General features: G+C 41.6%; 1 protein-coding gene across 5 annotated transcripts in view; it reads right to left on the reverse strand.

Moving 5' to 3' along the window:
- Nucleotides 1-17,220, reverse strand: part of LOC135495943 (uncharacterized) — a 28,193-nt gene extending 10,973 nt beyond the window's left edge. For all 5 annotated transcript variants that reach the window (XM_064784987.1, XM_064784983.1, XM_064784985.1 and 2 more), the window contains exons 1-6: nt 16,152-17,220; nt 9,709-9,876; nt 4,572-4,784; nt 3,011-3,132; nt 1,783-1,964; nt 1,048-1,219 (exon numbers count right to left, since the gene is read on the reverse strand). In XM_064784987.1, coding sequence (XP_064641057.1) covers nt 1,048-1,219; nt 1,783-1,964; nt 3,011-3,132; nt 4,572-4,784; nt 9,709-9,876; nt 16,152-16,390 — 1,096 coding nt within the window. In that variant the 5' untranslated portion in view covers nt 16,391-17,220. The remainder of the gene's footprint in view (nt 1-1,047; nt 1,220-1,782; nt 1,965-3,010; nt 3,133-4,571; nt 4,785-9,708; nt 9,877-16,151) is intronic.
- Between the last annotated feature and the right edge of the window lie 3,189 nt (nt 17,221-20,409).

Below are 20,409 nucleotides of genomic sequence, written 5' to 3' on the forward strand. Positions count from 1 at the left end.
CATGCCCTCATCAGCTATACCTACCATTGTGATGCGGGTGGGTGCCTGGGCTCATGTACACATCTCGACACTGACATGCCCTCATGAGCTCTACCTACCATTGTGATGCGGGTAGATGCCCAACTCATGTACACATCTCGACACTGACATGCCCTCATGAGCTCTACCTACCATTGCGATGCGGGTAGATGCCTGACTCATGTACACATCTCGACAATGACATGCCCTCAACAGCTCTACCTACCATTGCGATGCGGGTAGATGCCCAACTCATGTACACATCTCGACACTGACATGCCCTCATCAGCTCTACCTACCATTGTGATGCGGGTAGATGCCTGACTCATGTACACATCTCGATACTGACATGCCCTTATCAGCTCTACCTACCATTGCGATGCGGGTAGATGCCTGACTCATGTACACATCTCGACACTGACATGCCCTCAACAGCTCTACCTACCATTGCGATGCGGGTAGATGCCTGACTCATGTACACATCTCGACACTGACATGCCCTTATCAGCTCTACCTACCATTGTGATGCGGGTAGATGCCTGACTCATGTACACATCTCGACACTAACATGCCCTCATGAGCTCTACCTACCATTGCGATGCGGGTAGATGCCTGACTCATGTACACATCTCGACACTGACATGCCCTTATCAGCTCTACCTACCATTGTGATGCGGGTAGATGCCTGACTCATGTACACATCTCGACACTGACATGCCCTCATCAGCTCTACTTACCATTGTGATGCGGGTAGATGCCTGACTCATGTACACATCTCGACACTGACATGCCCTTATCAGCTCTACCTACCATTGTGATGCGGGTAGATGCCTGACTCATGTACACATCTCGACACTGACATGCCCTCATGAGCTCTACCTACCATTGCGATGCGGGTAGATGCCCAACTCATGTACACATCTCGACACTGACATGCCCTTATCAGCTCTACCTACCATTGTGATGCGGGTAGATGCCTGACTCATGTACACATCTCGACACTGACATGCCCTTATCAGCTATACCTACCATTGTGATGCGGGTGGGTGCCTGAGCTCATGTACACATCTCGACACTGACAAGCCTTCATTAGATACTTCTGGCGGCAGTCTAACAGACAGGCTGACACTGAGTAATGATTGTAATATTCCAGTTTCTTGTCATCACTGCAGCGCCCATACGGATACTTCAAGTTACCGACCTAAGCGATATAATGAATAGGATTTTAATCAGCACGTCGATAGATTCACACTGGTATCAACTGGGGAATTTTTGATTACTTTGTTGCCCCGGTTTATTCAGAGACCCCCAGGGAGAATATCATAGTCAGCTGGTAACATTTTTAAATGTTACCAGCCTTCATGTGTACAGATTAAAATCTGTACACATGAAGGCAATCAGGCCAGCTTGCAACTATTGACAAGGGGTTGGCTCCTGTCGCGAATATAACAAACGACTTGATCGGAGTTAGTAAATGACATCCCTTATTTACTATGTATCCACAAATGCACAACCTGGTCATTTTGTTAGTTTTGACATGTCGTACCTATATCTGGCTACATGTGTTACACAAAAGACCGAAATTCTATGCCAAGAGAACGAGAATAAAGTTTGAGATTAATGAAAAAGAGGCAACGTCACGGGCTGACATCTTGTCACCACTGAGTCACGTAATTTCATGCGGCCATATTTTCAATGGTCATTGGATGCATTACTGATGCAGACTTCATCACAATACACCATCTGGGCAGAAACCTTTCTCACCTGCAAAATGGACAACCCGACCAGCGCATGCGCACCAGGTGGGATGGCCTGTCCGAGATATCTGACCATTGGAATCTCCTGTTGGTCGTGGAGCAATATTTTGATGCCTGCGCCCTCTATTGGCCCGCTCATGTACTCATATTGTTCTATATTTAGCCGCAGACGAAGACCGCCATTCGAACCTGAAACGACGCACGCATTTTTTCTTGATCTCGGGAAGAGATTATAGCGTGCTATAATCACTAACGTATCATTCCACCCAGTTGCTTTAAAAAGGCCAGGAGTATTGGAAGTCAAAAGTCACTCATACCGTCCTTCCCTTCTTGGAAGGTGATAAAAAAGTGACAGGCATGCTCATACCAATCACATAGCAATCATGTCCAATGTCATTGTAATGAAGGTTTTAAAAAAAGTTTTTATTGAGTAATCAGCCCGATCGAAACAACATTCGATTTCTATCCTTTCAGGCTTGGAGCCAAAGCAATGGCTTGTTTGAGAAGGCCGTATTCAGTGCCCAATGTTCTCTGCCTGTCCATACGAATTTCAGCTGCCTCTTATCTCGACAGTTATGTTTTCTATGAGCGACAAATGAAAATCGAATGAGGATTTTCGAGTTAATTGCTCGGGATGCTCAATATCTGTATGGGAATGTTGTTTTGATTTTTGATTGCATTCCCAATTATATCTCTGGAAATTACTATCCAGTCCATAGAGCCAGAATTTCTGTACATTTATAGATAGGAATGGACAATTTGAAGGTTCCATCAAGCAAAATTCGAATACATGTATTGTAATTTCGTCATGAGAGAACAATGCGAGAATATCTCAGTTTAGATCCCGTACCATTGCTGACTAAATGGACGAAGATGTCATTATCCACTATCATACCATCATCTTAAAGTCTTGAGGTTAACATTAGTTTTTCAGGCTCTACTTTTTGCAAAAGGAGAATCGTGCAACAACATTGATATGAAGAGTGACTGAGCCATTCATGAATTCCTTGCCCTTGTCAGATTGGAACAATGTATTTCCAGATCCAGTGTTGTGATTGCTAGCATTATTGCCTTACTTAATGACAAGGAGGCATCCCAGTCTAATTTATCATTAGAACATTAGCAGACATCAATTATTGGCTATTACGTGATCAAGTTATCACATTCTGTATCTGTCGCAAGGAGAAGCTGAAAGCAAATTCTGAAAGTGTAGCGCAGTGAGATTTTCTGGTTACCTATTCTTGTGACTTTCTTGATGGGAGCCCTCGTCCCGCCATTAAAGGTCATGCAAGCGCCATGGTCGGTGGATGTGCTCACGATGTCTTCGGTCAAACAGGGTCTGCCATCCCATTGGCAACTAGAAAAGGTGGAAATAGATCATAAAGAAATGCTTTGGAAGGAGCGGAGACAGACAGAGTGTCACAGTTTATATTATAACAACCCTCAGTTCATCGAGAGAGTTAGGGGTAATATTTGGGTGCTAAGTTGGATTTTGTCTGACCTGGTGTTAGGCAATACCAGGGAACACCGTGGCGGTAGATGGTTAGAAATACACCAAGTCAACAAACATCAGACCTCTCTGTTCCTAACTCCAACATCGACTGGCACCATGGAATGGGACGACATCAGTATGACAGAAACCAAGTAGCAGCTTCAGGTTGGCGATCAAAATTTCATGTAACTTTTAATTTGACCTCTCATGGGAATACTTCATCCTCACCTAAAAAACATCGATAGCCGGCGACATTTTCCAAATGTGTCTGACTGCAATAAATTGGTTGTCGCAGTTGAAGTGGTTTATATTACGAGCGGAACAAAGGAAACATCAGAGGTAATACCATGACCGACTCGTTTATCAAATATTTGAAACGAGCAGCAGTGAACAACCACATTTAGCTTTTAGTATTGTTTACCAAGAATTGATTTATCTCCTGTACACCTATTTGGATATTGTTTGTTTATCAGTGTTTTTGAAATTGTAGGTGCCACGATGTTAGTAAAACACAAAAGAGTGACAGCAGGTCGATTGGTTGGGAGAATGGGGCTGACGTATTAATCATAGTCAACATTATATTTCACAGACTAGGGCAAATTTTGTTTTCTTTAATATTTGTTTCATGTTTTCGCTCTTTATTATTTTTCTCCCTAAACCGATTGGGTCTGCCGATTTGGTGTATTGATAAGGATGCAGTAATAGATATTTCAATTCACTGATTGCCTAATGAGTATTGGAAGCTGTCGTCAACAACAGTCAGACTCTATGGGAGATAACTGGTGTAATAGGTAGAGTTTCGAGCTCACAGTTGATTTACTGGCTATATTGCCATTTCATTGCGCTGATGTCAAAGTGGTGGGAAACTGGTCTGCTTCCAGATGACATATCAAATGTCTCAGTTGCTTAGGTATTGAACATAACAGATATTTCGAAATCGGGATGGCAGTCAAGGGTAGGGGCACCCATGGCCTACTGCAGTCATGTGCTAACCTTATACACTCTTAGAAATATGTTTTCTGAGTTTTTTAAAACTTTATTTTCTGTTTTTCGGCAGTCACAAATATGCACCCCTAGAAAGGCTTTCAGCGAAATGTAAATTAACTGTAGAGAAAGAACATTTAGCATGTAAGTGAGAAAAACACTTTTTGATATGAGTCGAAGATTATTGACGTAATTGGTATTTCGACTTTTCAGGCCATTTCGAACTTTGACATAACCTTGTATATACAATGTACTGAACTACGCTATTACTTATCGCAATCATATCATTAGGTAAACTTAGACGAAAGCAATGCCATTACCTTATAATCATGTCTGCTATAGTGTGAGACGTCTTATTATAAACGTCTGCCATTGAAATCTCCTCAAACATTTTGTGCAGCTTGTCCTCCCGAGAAATTGCGCTACCGTCCGGCTCATGGTGTCCCTTCCCGCCATCGCCGTCCTCATGGTGGTGGCTGGCGAATGCCTTGGTTAGCACGTCGTAGTAGCCATGCCGGACACTTTCGGTGATTCTGAAAACAGGATGTCATCGAATACAGGAGTTTATCATTAAGAAGAGGAGTCTATCCTTCTGCCATCTACGGCCTTATGGGACTCCTCTGAATCTAAACAACTGATTTAGTTGCTGCGCATTCTCATCCAAACCCGATAGATAATCGTGGAGATTATAGGTCGATCACATTTCTCGGCAGTCATAAGGGAATTGTCTTCAGATCAGCTTGTTTCCTCAGTGCTGTCGTTAGCGAGCGAAGACCATCATTCCACATGACTTGGGAACCAAGACTCCATTGGTATCGTGCTTTAACCGTGGCTCATATGAAAAAGGACAACTTTATACCAGTTTTATATACAATACGAACTCGTGTAAAATCATTTCCTGGTTTATTCAAATCACCCAATATTTCTGGACGAACTAACCATACAAGTGTACAAAATAGTTAGCTTACAAACAAATAGCTCGAATATTTTTCACATCGAAGTGCAGTGCAAAAAAATTTCGATTTTTTTCTCCAGCCCAACCAATACATCCGCGCTGACTGCGTAGGAAAGTTATCTTGCGCATGGATGATAAAGATGTTAATGACAGTCTTGTATCAATATAACCTTACTTGCCCTAACAGTAGGATCTTCGTGCTGCTATTAATCAAGCTGATATCATGTAGCTAGTATCAACGGATTACCCTCTCCGTCTCTTTCATTATCCGCAGCCTTAATAACATGATAAAATGAGGCTTATTGAGTTATTAATGACCCGATGTCATGTCAATTCGTTATATTGACATCTAACACGTGAAATTGACAATAAAGCAGGGGAATATAGACCTCAACTAAGACCTATAAAACTAGTCCGAAGAGTGGGATGTCTAAGTAAAAGAATTACATGTATAAAGCGAATGGTGGGGTCATCTCTTAAGCAAAATCCTTGCTGCTTGGAGAGACAAGTCAACAGACGATCGTGGTTATGACGTCCTGGTTCTTTTCTTGCAAAGTGGCGCAGTGATTAGCGATTTGCATGCTTAATGAGTTTTACCATCACTTTGGCTAAACACGCGCGTCCCAGCTTCCGATGAAGATTACACCCTGATTGGTCATCAGGAAACTGAAGCCTTTTTGGCGACATCATGAGGACCCACTCATGATGTGCCCTTGCCCTTATGGAAGCTGACAGTTGGTAAATCTCAGCAATCAATGGTCGGGGATAACAAAAAAGGGATCATAAGCCGCACGTACACCACCTGAAAATGGAACCACCAATCTTGGTTCGCGAACCAATGCCGCACCATCGAAAATCCACCAATCGCGTACACCAGCGCTGCAGCTAGTTATAAAATTCGGCAACAGATGGCGCGCAAACAATAAGCAGAAAGCGCCATTTCGAAAGCGCCGCCTGTCGCCGAACCATCTAACTAGCTAATTGCCGATCCATTAGCGTGTACACCACGACAAAGCCGAGCTTTTAACAAATTCGCCCGGCAATTTGTACCGGTGTAATGTTTTTGAGTGTTTCTATGTTTGAGTGTTTCCCCTCATTGTTTGGGAACGCTAAAATATAGATTGACAAGTTTTTCTGTGTTTCCCCCTATTGAAAAGTCATGGTCTCTCTAGCTGCCTATTGTTTGGAAACACTGACACATGGGAAACAACCACAGATGTTACACCGGCAATGGATTGCCGAACAAATTTGTCGCGGCAATGTGGTGGTGTGCGTGCAATTGGTCCACCAATATTTCGTGGTGTACGCGCAACTTAGTCTAGAGGCACCAATGTTATGTAATGATTTATTCTGAAGCCAAGCCGAAACCAATACAGACGATTGTACCATCCTTTTTCTCTGCGTCAGCATTATTGTCGTTATGTTATGTTTTATACTGCCGACCTCACACCAAGACCCAATGTTGATCATGACAGTTCTTGTGCTTGTATTAGTAATCACCTCCAGGGGAATTGTTTTTTTCTTTACAAGACAACTTCGAGACTACATCATATCTTTTGAAATCAGCTGACCTCAGCAGATTGTTTGACAGGCCACTTTACTCATCATGATACAATACGTACATGTATATCTCATCGGGCTTAAATCTTAAAACTTTCATAATTCACAGCTTCCGACAATCCTGATGCATAGGAAGACTTTAATATGATATTAGGATGATTAATTGACTGCCTCAATAGTCTATGTATCCTCCAAGTGCTGCACTAGTCCCGACAGGATGTTTTTCATGAAATAACGACATCGCCGTCTTTGTTTTCTAAGTTGCTATAGGGAAATATCTATCCCAGTTAAGATTATGAGATAGACGCACGCACGATCATGGAAGATATATATCTCAATCACATTTTTAATATTTTCAATTATCTCCAGGATTTCTCCAGAAGTTCTGCCGGAGACACAAAGGTTCGAAATGATCTGAATTACTTTCTAGACGAAGTTTGGTCCGCAGAAGTTTGATTTATGTCGGCCATTTTGCTGGCTAGACGCTCTCATTCATATTTACCTTCGGAGGGCGCGAACATACGAAGGTCCAAATGCGAGCAACAATTTGATGAGCTGGCAGATTCTGAGCCTCTGAAGCCCATGAAAAAAGATAATCATCACTTCTCTTTTCCCGTGTTAAAAGAAGCTTATCTCCCTGGTGATCATATCCGTGATATCATTTCATATCGGAATGAGCATTCAGGCTATTCAAATGAAGTTAAGCTTAAAATTTGTGGCATTCGCGAACAAATTAAAAAGGAGGGAGATATATGTGACGACTATTGGAATTCCCAATGGGCTTATTCTGCGGAAAAACTACTCATTTATATGAGTATGTGTATATGTTAAGCTGTTCAGCCCGGAAGCATTTACCATAAAAAAATGATAGTTTTCAGCAATTACAGAATAGGTAAAAAGGTTGCAGAAAATGAAATGGGTTGCTCGAAATTCGTGATATTACAAAACCATGGAAACTATAATTGAACCTGTTTAGCATGGTTAGTTCTTAGAAGTGGGAATCGTCAGAGTGTTATTTTGAGAGAAGGTACGAGACAATGTTTATTGTTGTTCCTTCTTACCAGAAGTAAATTTGGCTCTTTTTCAAATATTCCAAAATGGGGTTGTTCATTCATTTGATTGCCCCAGGTTCCGGTGAATATAGCCAAAAACAAAGTTTTGTTTTTTAAAAACATGTCGTCCCATTTAAAACACTCTGTTTCTTACCTACACCCAACGTTGATGATCGGCATGCAGGCCATGGGTTGATTCCAGGTAACCCCGATTCATCAAAACTGACGTCAATTGCGAATTGAGTTACTCGAGGCTCGAGCGAATGGTTAAGTCTTTGTCATAAGTCGCTTTACTGAGGATGTGACGGGCATAACAGCCACATGCTATAATGACATGAGATTGCTACGGCCAAAAGAGAGTTCGGTTGTGCTATTAGGGCCATTTACGATATTGAACATTTGTCGCTATTTTTTAACAGATTTGTTCAAAGAGCGTGATTTTGTTTACATCCAACGACCATAACAACGAGAGTAGGAGTACTCTCTTAAATTGGAGGGTGATTTATTTTCCTTTGTTGATTTTGTCAAGCAAGTGAATTACGTTAATCCTAGCTCTGAGTGTCTCTGAGGATAGCAAAGACATGCCTTTCGCACAATGTATCTATAATCGATTGGGGCTGTCAGAGTGGTAAAACCAGTTGCCTCCGAACCGCAGCCGTTTTACCTACAGGAACATCTTTCTGAAACATCGGCGCTTGTCACATCAGAGGGCCAGGTTTGTTTCCCAGTGCACTCTTGTCAAAGGGAGGGCGACTCTTTTCGACAACGTTGGTTTCCTCCGGGGTCTCCACTTTCCTCTTGATTGCATTACTATCGCGTAAGCTAATAATGTTCTAGTTGCATGAAGGTAAGCTCTCAACTCAATTTTTAACTCGATATATACAGGAAGGGCAAATTACAAAACACTGCTTTCAAAGCAGTCAGAGTTGTCAAATGATGGCCTTGGTTTGAAGACTCTGTTTGTGACATTTAAATGGTGTCAATCTTTTGTCCTTTGCATTACGGCGTTTCCTTGATTAAGTTATATTTCTATATATCTAGGATTAAGTGCAAATTTAAAGCACTTTACCAGACGAGTTGATGAATTAATCAGCAATACATGAATGAATGCGAAAAACGGTTGATCATGCAAAAGATACCTTAAACCAGACATATATAAGCGAGCGCTCGCCATATAAATTTTTCCTTAAACGCATAAACATTCCTTTCGTACAGGGGATTCTAATTAACTCCAAAGAATATTTTTAGATGAATCATCCTCAGCAGTCCTTGATAACGTCATTTGTTTTACCAGCAGTGGATGACCAGTCATACACTACTGGTTTTAGCAGTAAATGGGCCCGAGGGAAAATTGCCGAAGGGTCGAGGGAGACATGTACACGATCCATCTTATTAACCGAAAGCTTTTAACAGTTCAAGTTCATGTTTGTCTATCAGCGATCTCAATATGTGTGTGATGCCACATGAAAGTGGTTTTCGCGGAAATTCCCCTTAATGTGGTGAACATTTTTTGACACGAGGCAAAAAATATTTTTCGAACACCTGCCAAGCTCAAAACTTTTTTTCAACTAAACACTTTTCAGTCCTGCTGATATCTGAAGAGGAAACTTGCCCAATGCCGGTGAGGGAAAAAGTCTGCAGAATAAAGTGTCCTGGGATAAAGAGGGATCATGGACTGAATTATACCTTGGTCTGTCAAGGGTAGGACACCCTTTCTAGTGAAATATGAAAAACTGCTACATTTCGAATATGCAATGTGGCTTTGGGAAATTCATGAATGAGTAATGGTATTGCCGATATAACTTTGGGTTGACCGATTATGGACTACTAATAAAGTCAGGATGACCACAAAGATGCAGTCACTCATCATTATTGGGATCAGTTTCTTACCTGAACGAGTTTTGATTGCATATGGTGATGGCAGGGAATACTAGCGTGTCGTTGTAGTTGACCTTGACATTGACAGTTACTGGCCGTGAATAGTACATTATTACACTCTGCATGACTTGTAATACAAACAGGCAGGCACCGGCTATCACAAGGATAATCCAGATGATTCTGAAATATACGAAACAACAGCAACATTAAAGTCAAAGTAAAATTAATTTGACGCTGTTTGACCTTGACCTTGACATTGAAATTGACCTTAACTGACAGGAATACTACTCGCTCTGTATGACTTTTAATACCGCCAGGCAGGTACCAGCTATAACCAGGAGTATATCCAAATAATTTATGAATAATTTCGTAACACTGGCAGTGGATGTATACTAGTAGTATCAGATATATATGGTAGTATTGATAACCTGTATGATCGAACATTTTCAGCTGTTTTTTAATACCGGGGCCGGTATAGAGTCGGCCGGTTCTGTACCGCACAGTATTCTTCCACACATGTTTTACCATTTCAATAATTTACTATTACCTGGCTAGTACTCTTCGATATGTGTTTTTACCTTTTCGAATACAATTACTGAAGCGAGTACTCTTCCATGCGTGTTTTACCATTTCAGTAACAATTACTGTAACCTAGTACTATTCAACATGTGTTTTACTATTTCACTAAATACTAGTGTAACCTGGTACTCTTGTAACAGAGCTCCACTCTGTTATATAAAGTCTCATCTGATATGAATCATTAATTGATATCGCTTATATGCCAATATATATTCTTATATCATCACGATAATTGTCCAGGTTACGTGTTCAAAGATATGTAACGATGTACGTCATTAATTCCCTCCTGATTAACAACGGGCTACTCGTTATTTCTGATGACCACAGCAAAATAAGGAGTTACGGGAAAGTTAGGCTGAAAGGGTGGATGTCGTCCTGGGTGCCGACTAATGGTAACCAGGTTCGAGATCGACTGGACAATAAGCACCCTGGGTGCCATTACACTAGACAAACAGCACCCAGCTTCTTTTTGCCTGGCTTGCGGATCTTAGGGACGAGGACGTTTCTTGCAATTTCGTTTTATCTCGCGCCGTGGTACTTGCGGCATTAGCAGTACGCGAAATAAAAAGAACAGATAAACAGAAAAAAACGCGTTTAGGCCTATAGGTCTTTGAAAGCACATTTCGGATGATTTATTCAGAAAAGGTATGTAGGAGGGATATATTCAGAGAATGAAAAATTGTGTGATGACAAAATGAATGGATTTGCTGCGTATTTTTATTTTTATTTTTATTTTGGTTATCGTGACACGTGACCTCCGTGAGCGTGGGGCCAACCTCGGTTGTAGGTATAGAAAAAGTGTAGAAGAAGAAGCTGGGTGCTGTTTGTCTAGTGTAATGGCACCCAGGGTGCTTATTGTCCAGTCGATCTTGAACCTGGGTACCATTTGTCGGCACCCAGGACGACATCCACCCTTTCAGCGAAAGTAAGCCTAGAGACAACACCTTCACGTTTGGAAACTCCGGCTGATGGTACACTTTTGCTTACTCCGTACTCAACTTCTTCAACTCTATCAAAGTGACTGATACGTATCTACGGTTGTATCATCTTATGTAATTATCAAATTAAAGGAACACATCATTATTTAACTTTTAATTTTTAGGGTATATGTTTGTCAGTGCAGAAATCACACCAATAGTTTGCATACCAGAACCCAAAACGTCGCGGACACAACATTTAGGAATGGCCGAGACTTTTGTTGTTAAAAAATTACTTACTGGTCTAACGCTAATTAAGTTTGTTTATGATTGATCTGTTGACAAAACTCAAAAAGAATCTAGTAGATGTTTTTAATCTAAAATGTACGGCCTATAGGGGCAACGAAAATACAGGCAATCTGGGCAATTACATCCAATTTTCCTGGTAAATTATCTATATATCAAACCAATGCCACTTAAATGGTATTCAAACCAGAAATAAGGTAATGGTAGTTTATGGCTTTTAGAATTTATCAATCCCGAATTTATCACGCAATATCTAAGACTCATCAAAACGCATGCCACGTGCTTTTTGCAAGGGTCAGGACAGTTATAAGGGTCACATATCCCTCATTCCAAAGCAGCCACCCGTTTCGTGTTCATACACTCCTAGCAATACATGTTTTTGTTATCACATTAATTTGCCCCTCACCTCGCAGTTCAGAGAATCCAGCCGAGACCAATATACGGTCTATTGTCTTCAAACAAAGCCCGGTCTCACCGAACCCTACATACCCTTTGTTCTACTGTCGCTGAAAGGGTGGATGTCGTCCTGGGTGCCGACAAATGGTACCCAGGTTCGAGATCGACTGGACAATAAGCACCCTGGGTGCCATTACACTAGACAAACAGCACCCAGCTTCTTTTTGCCTGGCTTACGGATCTTAGGGACGAGGACGTTTCTTGCAATCTCGTTTTATCTCGCGCCGTGGTACTTGCGGCATTAGCAGTGCGCGAAATAAAAAGAACAGATAAACAGAAAAAAACGCGTTTAGGCCTATGGGTTCTTTATCTCTCTCCCCTTAGAGACGAATACCCTGTTTGAATAAGATGGAATTGATGAAAGAAAGGTTTTTAGAGCGCGGTTGGAAACAGGGACGGTCGCCATCTTGCAAAATGATGGTTATCATGACACGTGACCTCCGTGAGCGTGGGGCCTACCTCGGTTGTAGGTATAGGAAAAGTGTAGAAGAAGAAGCTGTGTGCTGTTTGTCTAGTGTAATGGCACCCAGGGTGCTTATTGTCCTGTCGATCTCGAACCTGGGTACCATTTGTCGGCACCCAGGACGACATCCACCCTTTCAGCGCAAATAGATATTAGCCATGTATTGACAACCTTTTTCGGTTTTCGGTTTTTGAAACTCTTAGAGACTTTTAACGGAGCAGAAAGTTTTTTGGTGGAACACCGGTTTGTAGAATCTCTTCAAAGGTATTAAAAATCAGTGATTAGGCCCCCCCCCCCCTTAAGGGTTCAACTCCAAAAAGAGTTCAACGTACTCGGGTAAAACCCCTCGAAAACCTTCATTTCTAAGGATGTACGATATCACGTTTTTGTGCCATTACACATGTAATCAAGTACATGTGTGGACTAGTCTGTATTTGATGTGATCACGGAAGTTGGTCAAACAACAAAATGAGGTCACGAGGTGAAATTAGTGTTGGTATCGGAATTATGTAGTCTGCAAAATGCCTGTCGCAAATTACATGTATATATCTAGAAAATAGTGCACTGGCATCGACAGTTGTAGTTTCTGGGATAAAGCAATTTCACAAATGGCTTCCACAACGGGAAAGGAAGAGGATATATAAGTACTTCAAATGTGTATACACTGTGCAATACATTTGCGACACTGGTGGGGGTCTTTTTATGTTCAGTAGGTTGAGTCGTATGGCGTATGATCTAATTTGAGCGTCTGACTACACTCCGAGTACATAATTGCACAGTTTATGCCAATTTTGATTATTTATCCATAATAACAATCACAACGTGCGTTGTTGTCATTATTTACAAATGTACATGTATATATATCTTGAATTATGTGTGATTTTGAGCTGAGCGTCAACTGGGATATTATTAGCCCTAAAAACACTATTGGGCGACTATAAGCTAATAACAAGAAGAGTGTTACTATATGATATCAGATTGAATCCTGTACCAAAAACTATCTATGTTTACGGTGCCATGTTACACAAAAGATTGGCCATCGTGAAATATAAAGTTCAAATTTTAATGCAAAGCTCTTTGCGAATGACCGCAATTTGACGAAATGAATGAAATGAACGGATCATCAATTCATGTTTTCCGCTGCTTTAATCTGCTGTAATCAGCACGTTTTGGTCATCTGTGCCAATGCACATTGACCCGTAATTGTGGCTGTCGGTTTGAGCGGTTACAGGCGGTCGACCGGATGTGACAGTGCTTGTGACACGCTCATACAGATATGCGCCAATACGGGCACAGTCAGGTGGAAAGAAGAGTTCAATAGCACCCCCCAACCCACCCCAACCCACCCCAACCCACCCCACTACACACCACCACTGACAACGCACGTAAAATACATTATTTTACGTGTGTTGTCAGTGGGTGGGTGTTTGTAAGTCGATGGGGGGTGGGGGGGGCTATTGAGCTCTTATTGGCTCACCGTAAGGGGAGTCTATACGATAGCGCTGTGTCCGTCGTCGTCGTCGTCGTCGTCGTCGTCGTCGTATCCTAACAGTGGCACGTTTCTTAACTGCTAGGGCTATGAACTTGAAACTTTGTACACAGAATGCCCTAGGTCAGCTGACCTCTGACACTGATTTTCGGTCCGATCTGATTCTCTGTTTGGCCACCAGGGGGCCAAATGTCGATATCTAAAAAGTGTGATATCTCGCTTATTAGTGACTTGTTTTCAATAAAACTTTTGTTGTAGGTACTCATAGCAAATATACATTTTATATTATACGGGTTTTTAATTTGACCTTGTTTTCAAGGTCGCAGAGGTCATATGGCGTAAATTGGCCATTAGAGTGTAAACTATGGCACGTTTCTTAACCACTAAAGCTATGAACTTGAAACTTGGTACATATAACCCCCTATATCACATAGCCTCTGGCGCTGAATTTTGGTTCGATCTGATTCCTAACTTTGCCACCAGGGGGCCAAAAGTGGAAATCTAAAAAGTGTGATATCTCGCTTATAAGTGACTTGTTTTCGATAAAATTCTTATGGTAGGTACTGTTTAGAAGAATACATCACATATTTTACGGGTTTTCAATTTGACCTACTTTTCAAGGTCACAGAAGTCATATGGCGTAAATTGGCTGTTAGAGTGTAAACTATGGCACGTTTCTTAACCAGTAAAGCTATGAACTTGAAACTTGGTGCATATAACCCCCTACATCAGATAACGTCTGATGTCGAATTTTGGCCTGATCTGATTCTTTATTCGGCCACCAGGGGGCCATAACGGAAAAAGGAAGAAGTGCAATATCTTGCCTATTTGAGTGAATTGTTTTCGATAAAATTTTATGGCAGGGACTCCTAGCAAGGATACATCACATTTCCTATGATTTTTGGATTTGACCTCCTTTTCTAGGTCACAGAGGTCAAATGGCGTAAATTGACCGTTCGAGTGTAACTATGGCACGTTTCTTAACTGCTAAAGCTATGAACTTGAAAGTTGGTACATGTAACCCCCTACATCAGATAATCTCTGACACCGAATTTTGGCCTGATCTGATTCTTGATTTGGCCACCAGGGGGTCAAAACTGAAAAAGTAGGACGTGCAATATCTCGCTTATTAATGACTTTTTTTCGATGAATTTTTTATTGCAGGGACTCTTAGCAATCACACGATATTGATCTTGTTGATGTCATAGACAATTATTGGTTGGATCATAAACTTATATATACTGCCCTGTCTTATTACTTGACATCAATACACATCTAAAAAAAGTCTTCATGCCTGATTGTGTTCACCATATTCACCTCTAAACTAAGCATGATCCTGCCTAATAAAAGATGTATACGGTGAGCACAATGGCCCCTGGCCGTTTCATTTTTAATCTGCCTTTGATACGGGCAGAATAACAATGATGTCTACCTCCTAAAAGGATGACTTAAATAGAAATTGCATACTACAATGGAATAGGTAACAGACGGTAAAGTTATTACAAAACTGCCTGTATGAATCGTGCGATATGGATGTTAGGATTTGTGAATAATGGGTTCAATAGTTTTCTATTGACATGCTCCAGCTGGTACAGGATGACCGCAAAGCACCATAGTGTCCGATCAAAGACAAAATTATATCATTTGTATACGCGATATCGCTCAATGCATAACTTGTTTTGTTGTCGTATTCGCAGTTAATCTGGCAAATGGAAGGGGTGACGGGTGTTTACATAAAACGCTGTTATCCCTGCTGCCTGCCTGAACAACTGCAAAAGTAATCACCATGATTTGTTATGCATGAACGAAATCGTGCACGAATAAAATGATTTTGTCTTTGATCGGAGATTGTGGGAAGACCCCACCACCGGCGCACTACAGTCGGAGTTTGTTGGGGTGGGCAAGAGGACAAGACTTCAGGCTAACCAAGCACCAAAATCACCTTTTCTCTTCGGCACTCGACGTTGACTGTAAAGTTGGTTTGTAAGTCATAAATACTGTGGGACTGTATAGACAGCTGCTAAGTAGGCAAGATGAAGTTACAGAAAGTCGCCAGTAGGGGTCTCTCGCATCTCACAGTATGTCGAAACTATTCAGGCTTGTATATACGAGGAATATATTTAGTGCTGAATCTAACATGACCCAGTGCCCTTACTGCATATATTTGTCACCCGAAGATGGCCAATTTAACTTCCCTGCTCCTGCCTATACCCCCCCCCCTCCTTCAAGAAAGATGAATATTTACCTTCTTAATTTGAAAGGAGTATCCTCCGTGATATGGTTGAGTCCATGGATGGTACTAGCCTGCGTAAATTCATATAACACATCTTTCCAACGGACGGTATCTTTCTTTTGAGTCTTTGGTGGTAAATCCATATTTTCCGGCTCGGACATTTTTGGGATCACTTTCCCGTCTTTGTAGACCACTTCCATCGCCGGGTATTGTGAAGTGTATCCCCGCGAATCTACAGGTCCAGAATTCATTATCACTTAAAAGTTGGTTAAATGGATATTCAGCAATGTCTCTGCCGAAATCTTGCATTAAATGTCAGATCAAACTCTGCTGAAGATTTCTTTAGCCTATATCACATACCACACGTGTATTGCAGTAATTTAACAGCGACGTATGAAGAAGGGCTCCATTATTGAAAGGGCTTGTCGATGAAAAGCCGAAAATTGAAAAAGAAATTGGCAGCACAGGCAGCACGATTCCGCAAATTGGTAAATAGTTATGAAATCTTCCCAGAATGGTAACACTCCAAAGCCCATTGAGCATCAACCAGACAGCCACGTGTCGCAACGATCCGCGAGCCGGAAAGTGTGCTTGATTGCTGTAACTGAGCCACCACGATGAAGATACACTCTTGGGTTTGATAATTTTACATGGTTCCGTTGAATGTATCAACTTATCCTCAATTAAACTCCGACAAAGTCCGACAAGGACTATCCACGTTGAAGTACGCCTAAATGTTGCCGGCTACGTTCAAATAAGCCCTAACGGAGAATGTTTCCGAAATGGCTATACACCGCCCCCTAGCTGTTTGCTTTTCCTTGAGTTAGTAAATCCAGACGACCATATTCGCCAATGACGACTTTACTGGTGTTTACTGCCTCAGCGGGTCATGTGTCATTGGTGTATTGGCTTCTGCCATCTAACAGTGGTGTGACTGAATAAACTGCAGCGCTAGCAGATATGGATAGATAGATCTGCTCCCTAGCCTAATTTAACCAGGAAAAGCAACTTCGTCATCCCGCACAATCGCAATGCCGCAATCAACTAACTCATCAGTGGGTCGGTGACCTCGGTAATGGGTCATTTGTGTTTCAACGCATGCCATTCGGGAGGATGAATTCAAAACTAGTCGACAGTCAAAATACTGCGCTGATCCACTGTGTCTCTGATGACGCGAACTACCCACGAGCCGAACGTAACCAGGAAAAGCAACCAGACACGAATGGCTGCCCCACGGGGTCAATGGCGTCGCTATGCGCTGCCAGATGTTGCTATGTCGGCGAACAAGACTGCCTGGTTTCACGGTTAGAATTCTGGGCTATGTCACACAATCTTCGCTGAGTGGCACCGTCTGACAGAGGTGTTTGGATATGACGAATACCAGTCAGTATGTCATGTTCATTGCTGCACAAGGACGTATATGTACATGTATAGGCCGGTGTCATTGTCATGTACGCTGCCGCACAATGATTGAAAGAGAAAGTAGTTAGCACTTGCTATGTGCATTAATTTTCTATTTTCATGACCCACTAGATTTAGTACGATCCCCTTTAAAATGTCGCCTGTGGCTAGTCTGAGAACTATTATATATCATTTCCACTCATTTTCTCTCATTTCACACCACAATCGTACACCACTCTCCTAATTACAAAGTTTGAGCGCAAAATATTTTTAACATTCAGTCTTTTGCATTGGTTATGATACATTCCGTACAGCTCCAATAGTTTTTTGCTGGTCTTTATTGATCTCTACATGTCTCCCATTATAATGATCAGAAAAACAATACTGAACTTTTCATCTGTTTTTAGATATATATTCTTAAACCATTCTTGTTCAAGATTTCAATAGTAAAGTTATCAAAAGCTTTTATTGTGCTGCATGTACAATGCACATTGTTTGGAAGATAAAAACCTGGCGCAGTATGAATGAGTTTCATTTTCTGAAGGCCACGACCACAACATCGCTCGTGATATTCGAACTGACATTCACACGAAGTTCTTCTGGTGTTCAGCTTATGGAAACTGTTCAAGCCGGCGAAGTAACCTCGCAGATATCTGAATTGAATATATTCGAAGGCGACAACGAGAAGTGTGATTTGCGTCTCGAGTGTATTCTGCACCAGGATTCTGCTAAATTTCAAGAATATTTTGATTGATACGAAGTCGCCCGGTTTCTCCCATGGGACAGTACAACGAAAGTCCTCACGATTGTTCGAGAAATGTGAATTCAGAACAAAACTCTTTTGACCCAGCCCCCAGCTCCTGCCTACTAATACTATCCCTTTTAAAGTAACCGTTTACTTTCAGTATCAACAACATGTCATACGTATCGAATACTCTGCAAACAGTGGAATGTGTTTTTGTTTCACATGTCTTCTTTCAAATGTATTATACTGAAATCAGTCACCAGGTGTATTGGCCTATTCTGAATATGCATGTCAAATGAAGGATTCAACCTTTACAAACCTCTTTCGCTTGCATCCTCAATTGATCTGATGATAAAGAAGATGAAATTGCTGGAGATTCTTGCTTAGTAAGAGATACCGGATCATTGGTGCGTCTTATTTCTAGGAATCACAAGTATTTAGTCTGATATAATCCTAATTGGGTCACGTTAGGATTTAATTAAATTACATTAATTCCAACTATTGTACACTTTCTCCAAAACGGTCATAGACGGCATCTGTGTTGAAATGAGGGTTAGTGTTTTCACCAGATGTCGTGAAGAGTGTACGCTGAGGCCGTTTAAAAGATATTGGACCACATTGATAAACCTGGCGAGGGTCGCTAGCCTGAAGAGTTAAACGCAGTGCGCATTATCTTCGATCGGCTAGTACGGAGGACAAAAAAATGCCAGCATTTTCATAATCAAGCAAGTTGCCGTTCCAGCTCAACAACGGTTTAAAACGGATTTCCTGCCACCCTCGCAAATCTCAAGTCCGAAATAGTCCAGTTAGGGCACTTCTACTACTTGGCATTTCGGTTTCAGAATTGCTTGCTTAGGCCAAAGCCATATACCGGCTTACTGTCAGTTTATGCATCCGTGATTGCCCCAAGTTCATAGTTAGTCGAAGTGACCACTGGCCTGGATGATTCTGGGTGAGACCTTCAACGTGGTTTTTGCTTGTGCGATTACAGAGTTGGTCATGATAGTTACCATTGCTGTCAAGAGGCACAGAAGCGGATGTTCATTTCATGTATTTTCCACTGTACGGAAACTGTCAGCTTTACCTCCAAGTCTCTGTCATTGCCTGATCTTCTCGAATGCTTTTTACTGGTAAAAGTACCAGGTAGTATAAAACTGCGGAGTCAGGATGGTAAATCGTATATGTCCATGGTGGATAGGGAACTCAAGAATGCAATGAAAAGCAGAGACAGGTCAAGAGTGTAGTTCCAAGATACCTGCCGATATTTGCTTTAAATTGCGTCCAACAGTAATTGATTTGAAAAGGTTGATAGAGCAACAGAGAATTGGTTAACAATTCGTTTGAATTTGTCTTACGAGCGTCCACTTCAAGTCCAATGGCTACGAGTTTGCTATCAGTTGTCTACAGTAACCTCGTCAGTGACAAAGAAATCCTCCAGCCTGATCATGAAAATCTCCTGATAGTCCTGTTTTTCGAGTGTGCATTAATTTGCCTCCTAAACCGGAGATGCACCACAGTAAATATATGTCAGAATGGCGCCGTGTACAAGTGTCAACTGAGTAAGAAGAAGGGGACATGTATGGAGAAGGAGGAGGCGAAAGAGGGAAGAGGATGCCGGCTATTTCAGAAAAGGGTAAGTGTCAGAATCATCAGGAATGTCTCAATTGCTCATTTATGGAGAAGACGTATTGCAGATGTTTCCTGGTAATTTATCAGTTTTACTTCACCTAGGCTTCAGCTGTACTGCGCTACCGCCTCAGTCATGTGGTCAAAATCGTTCCACCCGTTTATAGGCAACAAAATGTTAGAGCAACCCCCCATAAATATTTTGCCTGGATTGTAGTGTTGTATTTAGCAAGGTCAGGTTATCACAAGACTCTTGTTTACAGCAGAAGCACGAAAACTGCATACACTGTGCGTTATAGCGGGAATTGGTACAACCTACGAATTCGCCTTTTCTACGCCAGCTTATATGACCGGTTTGTGATATTGGTGACTGGGAATAAAAAAGCTGATGTAGAAGATCAGTGGATATTGTACGATTTGATAAAAGGTCAATTTTCAGGTAACATTCTTGTGCCTACCGATAATATTTGTTTTACGAAATTAAAGAAACGGTTTTTC

Source organism: Lineus longissimus, chromosome 11, assembly GCF_910592395.1.
Source record: "Lineus longissimus chromosome 11, tnLinLong1.2, whole genome shotgun sequence".
Classification (NCBI taxonomy): domain Eukaryota; kingdom Metazoa; phylum Nemertea; class Pilidiophora; order Heteronemertea; family Lineidae; genus Lineus; species Lineus longissimus.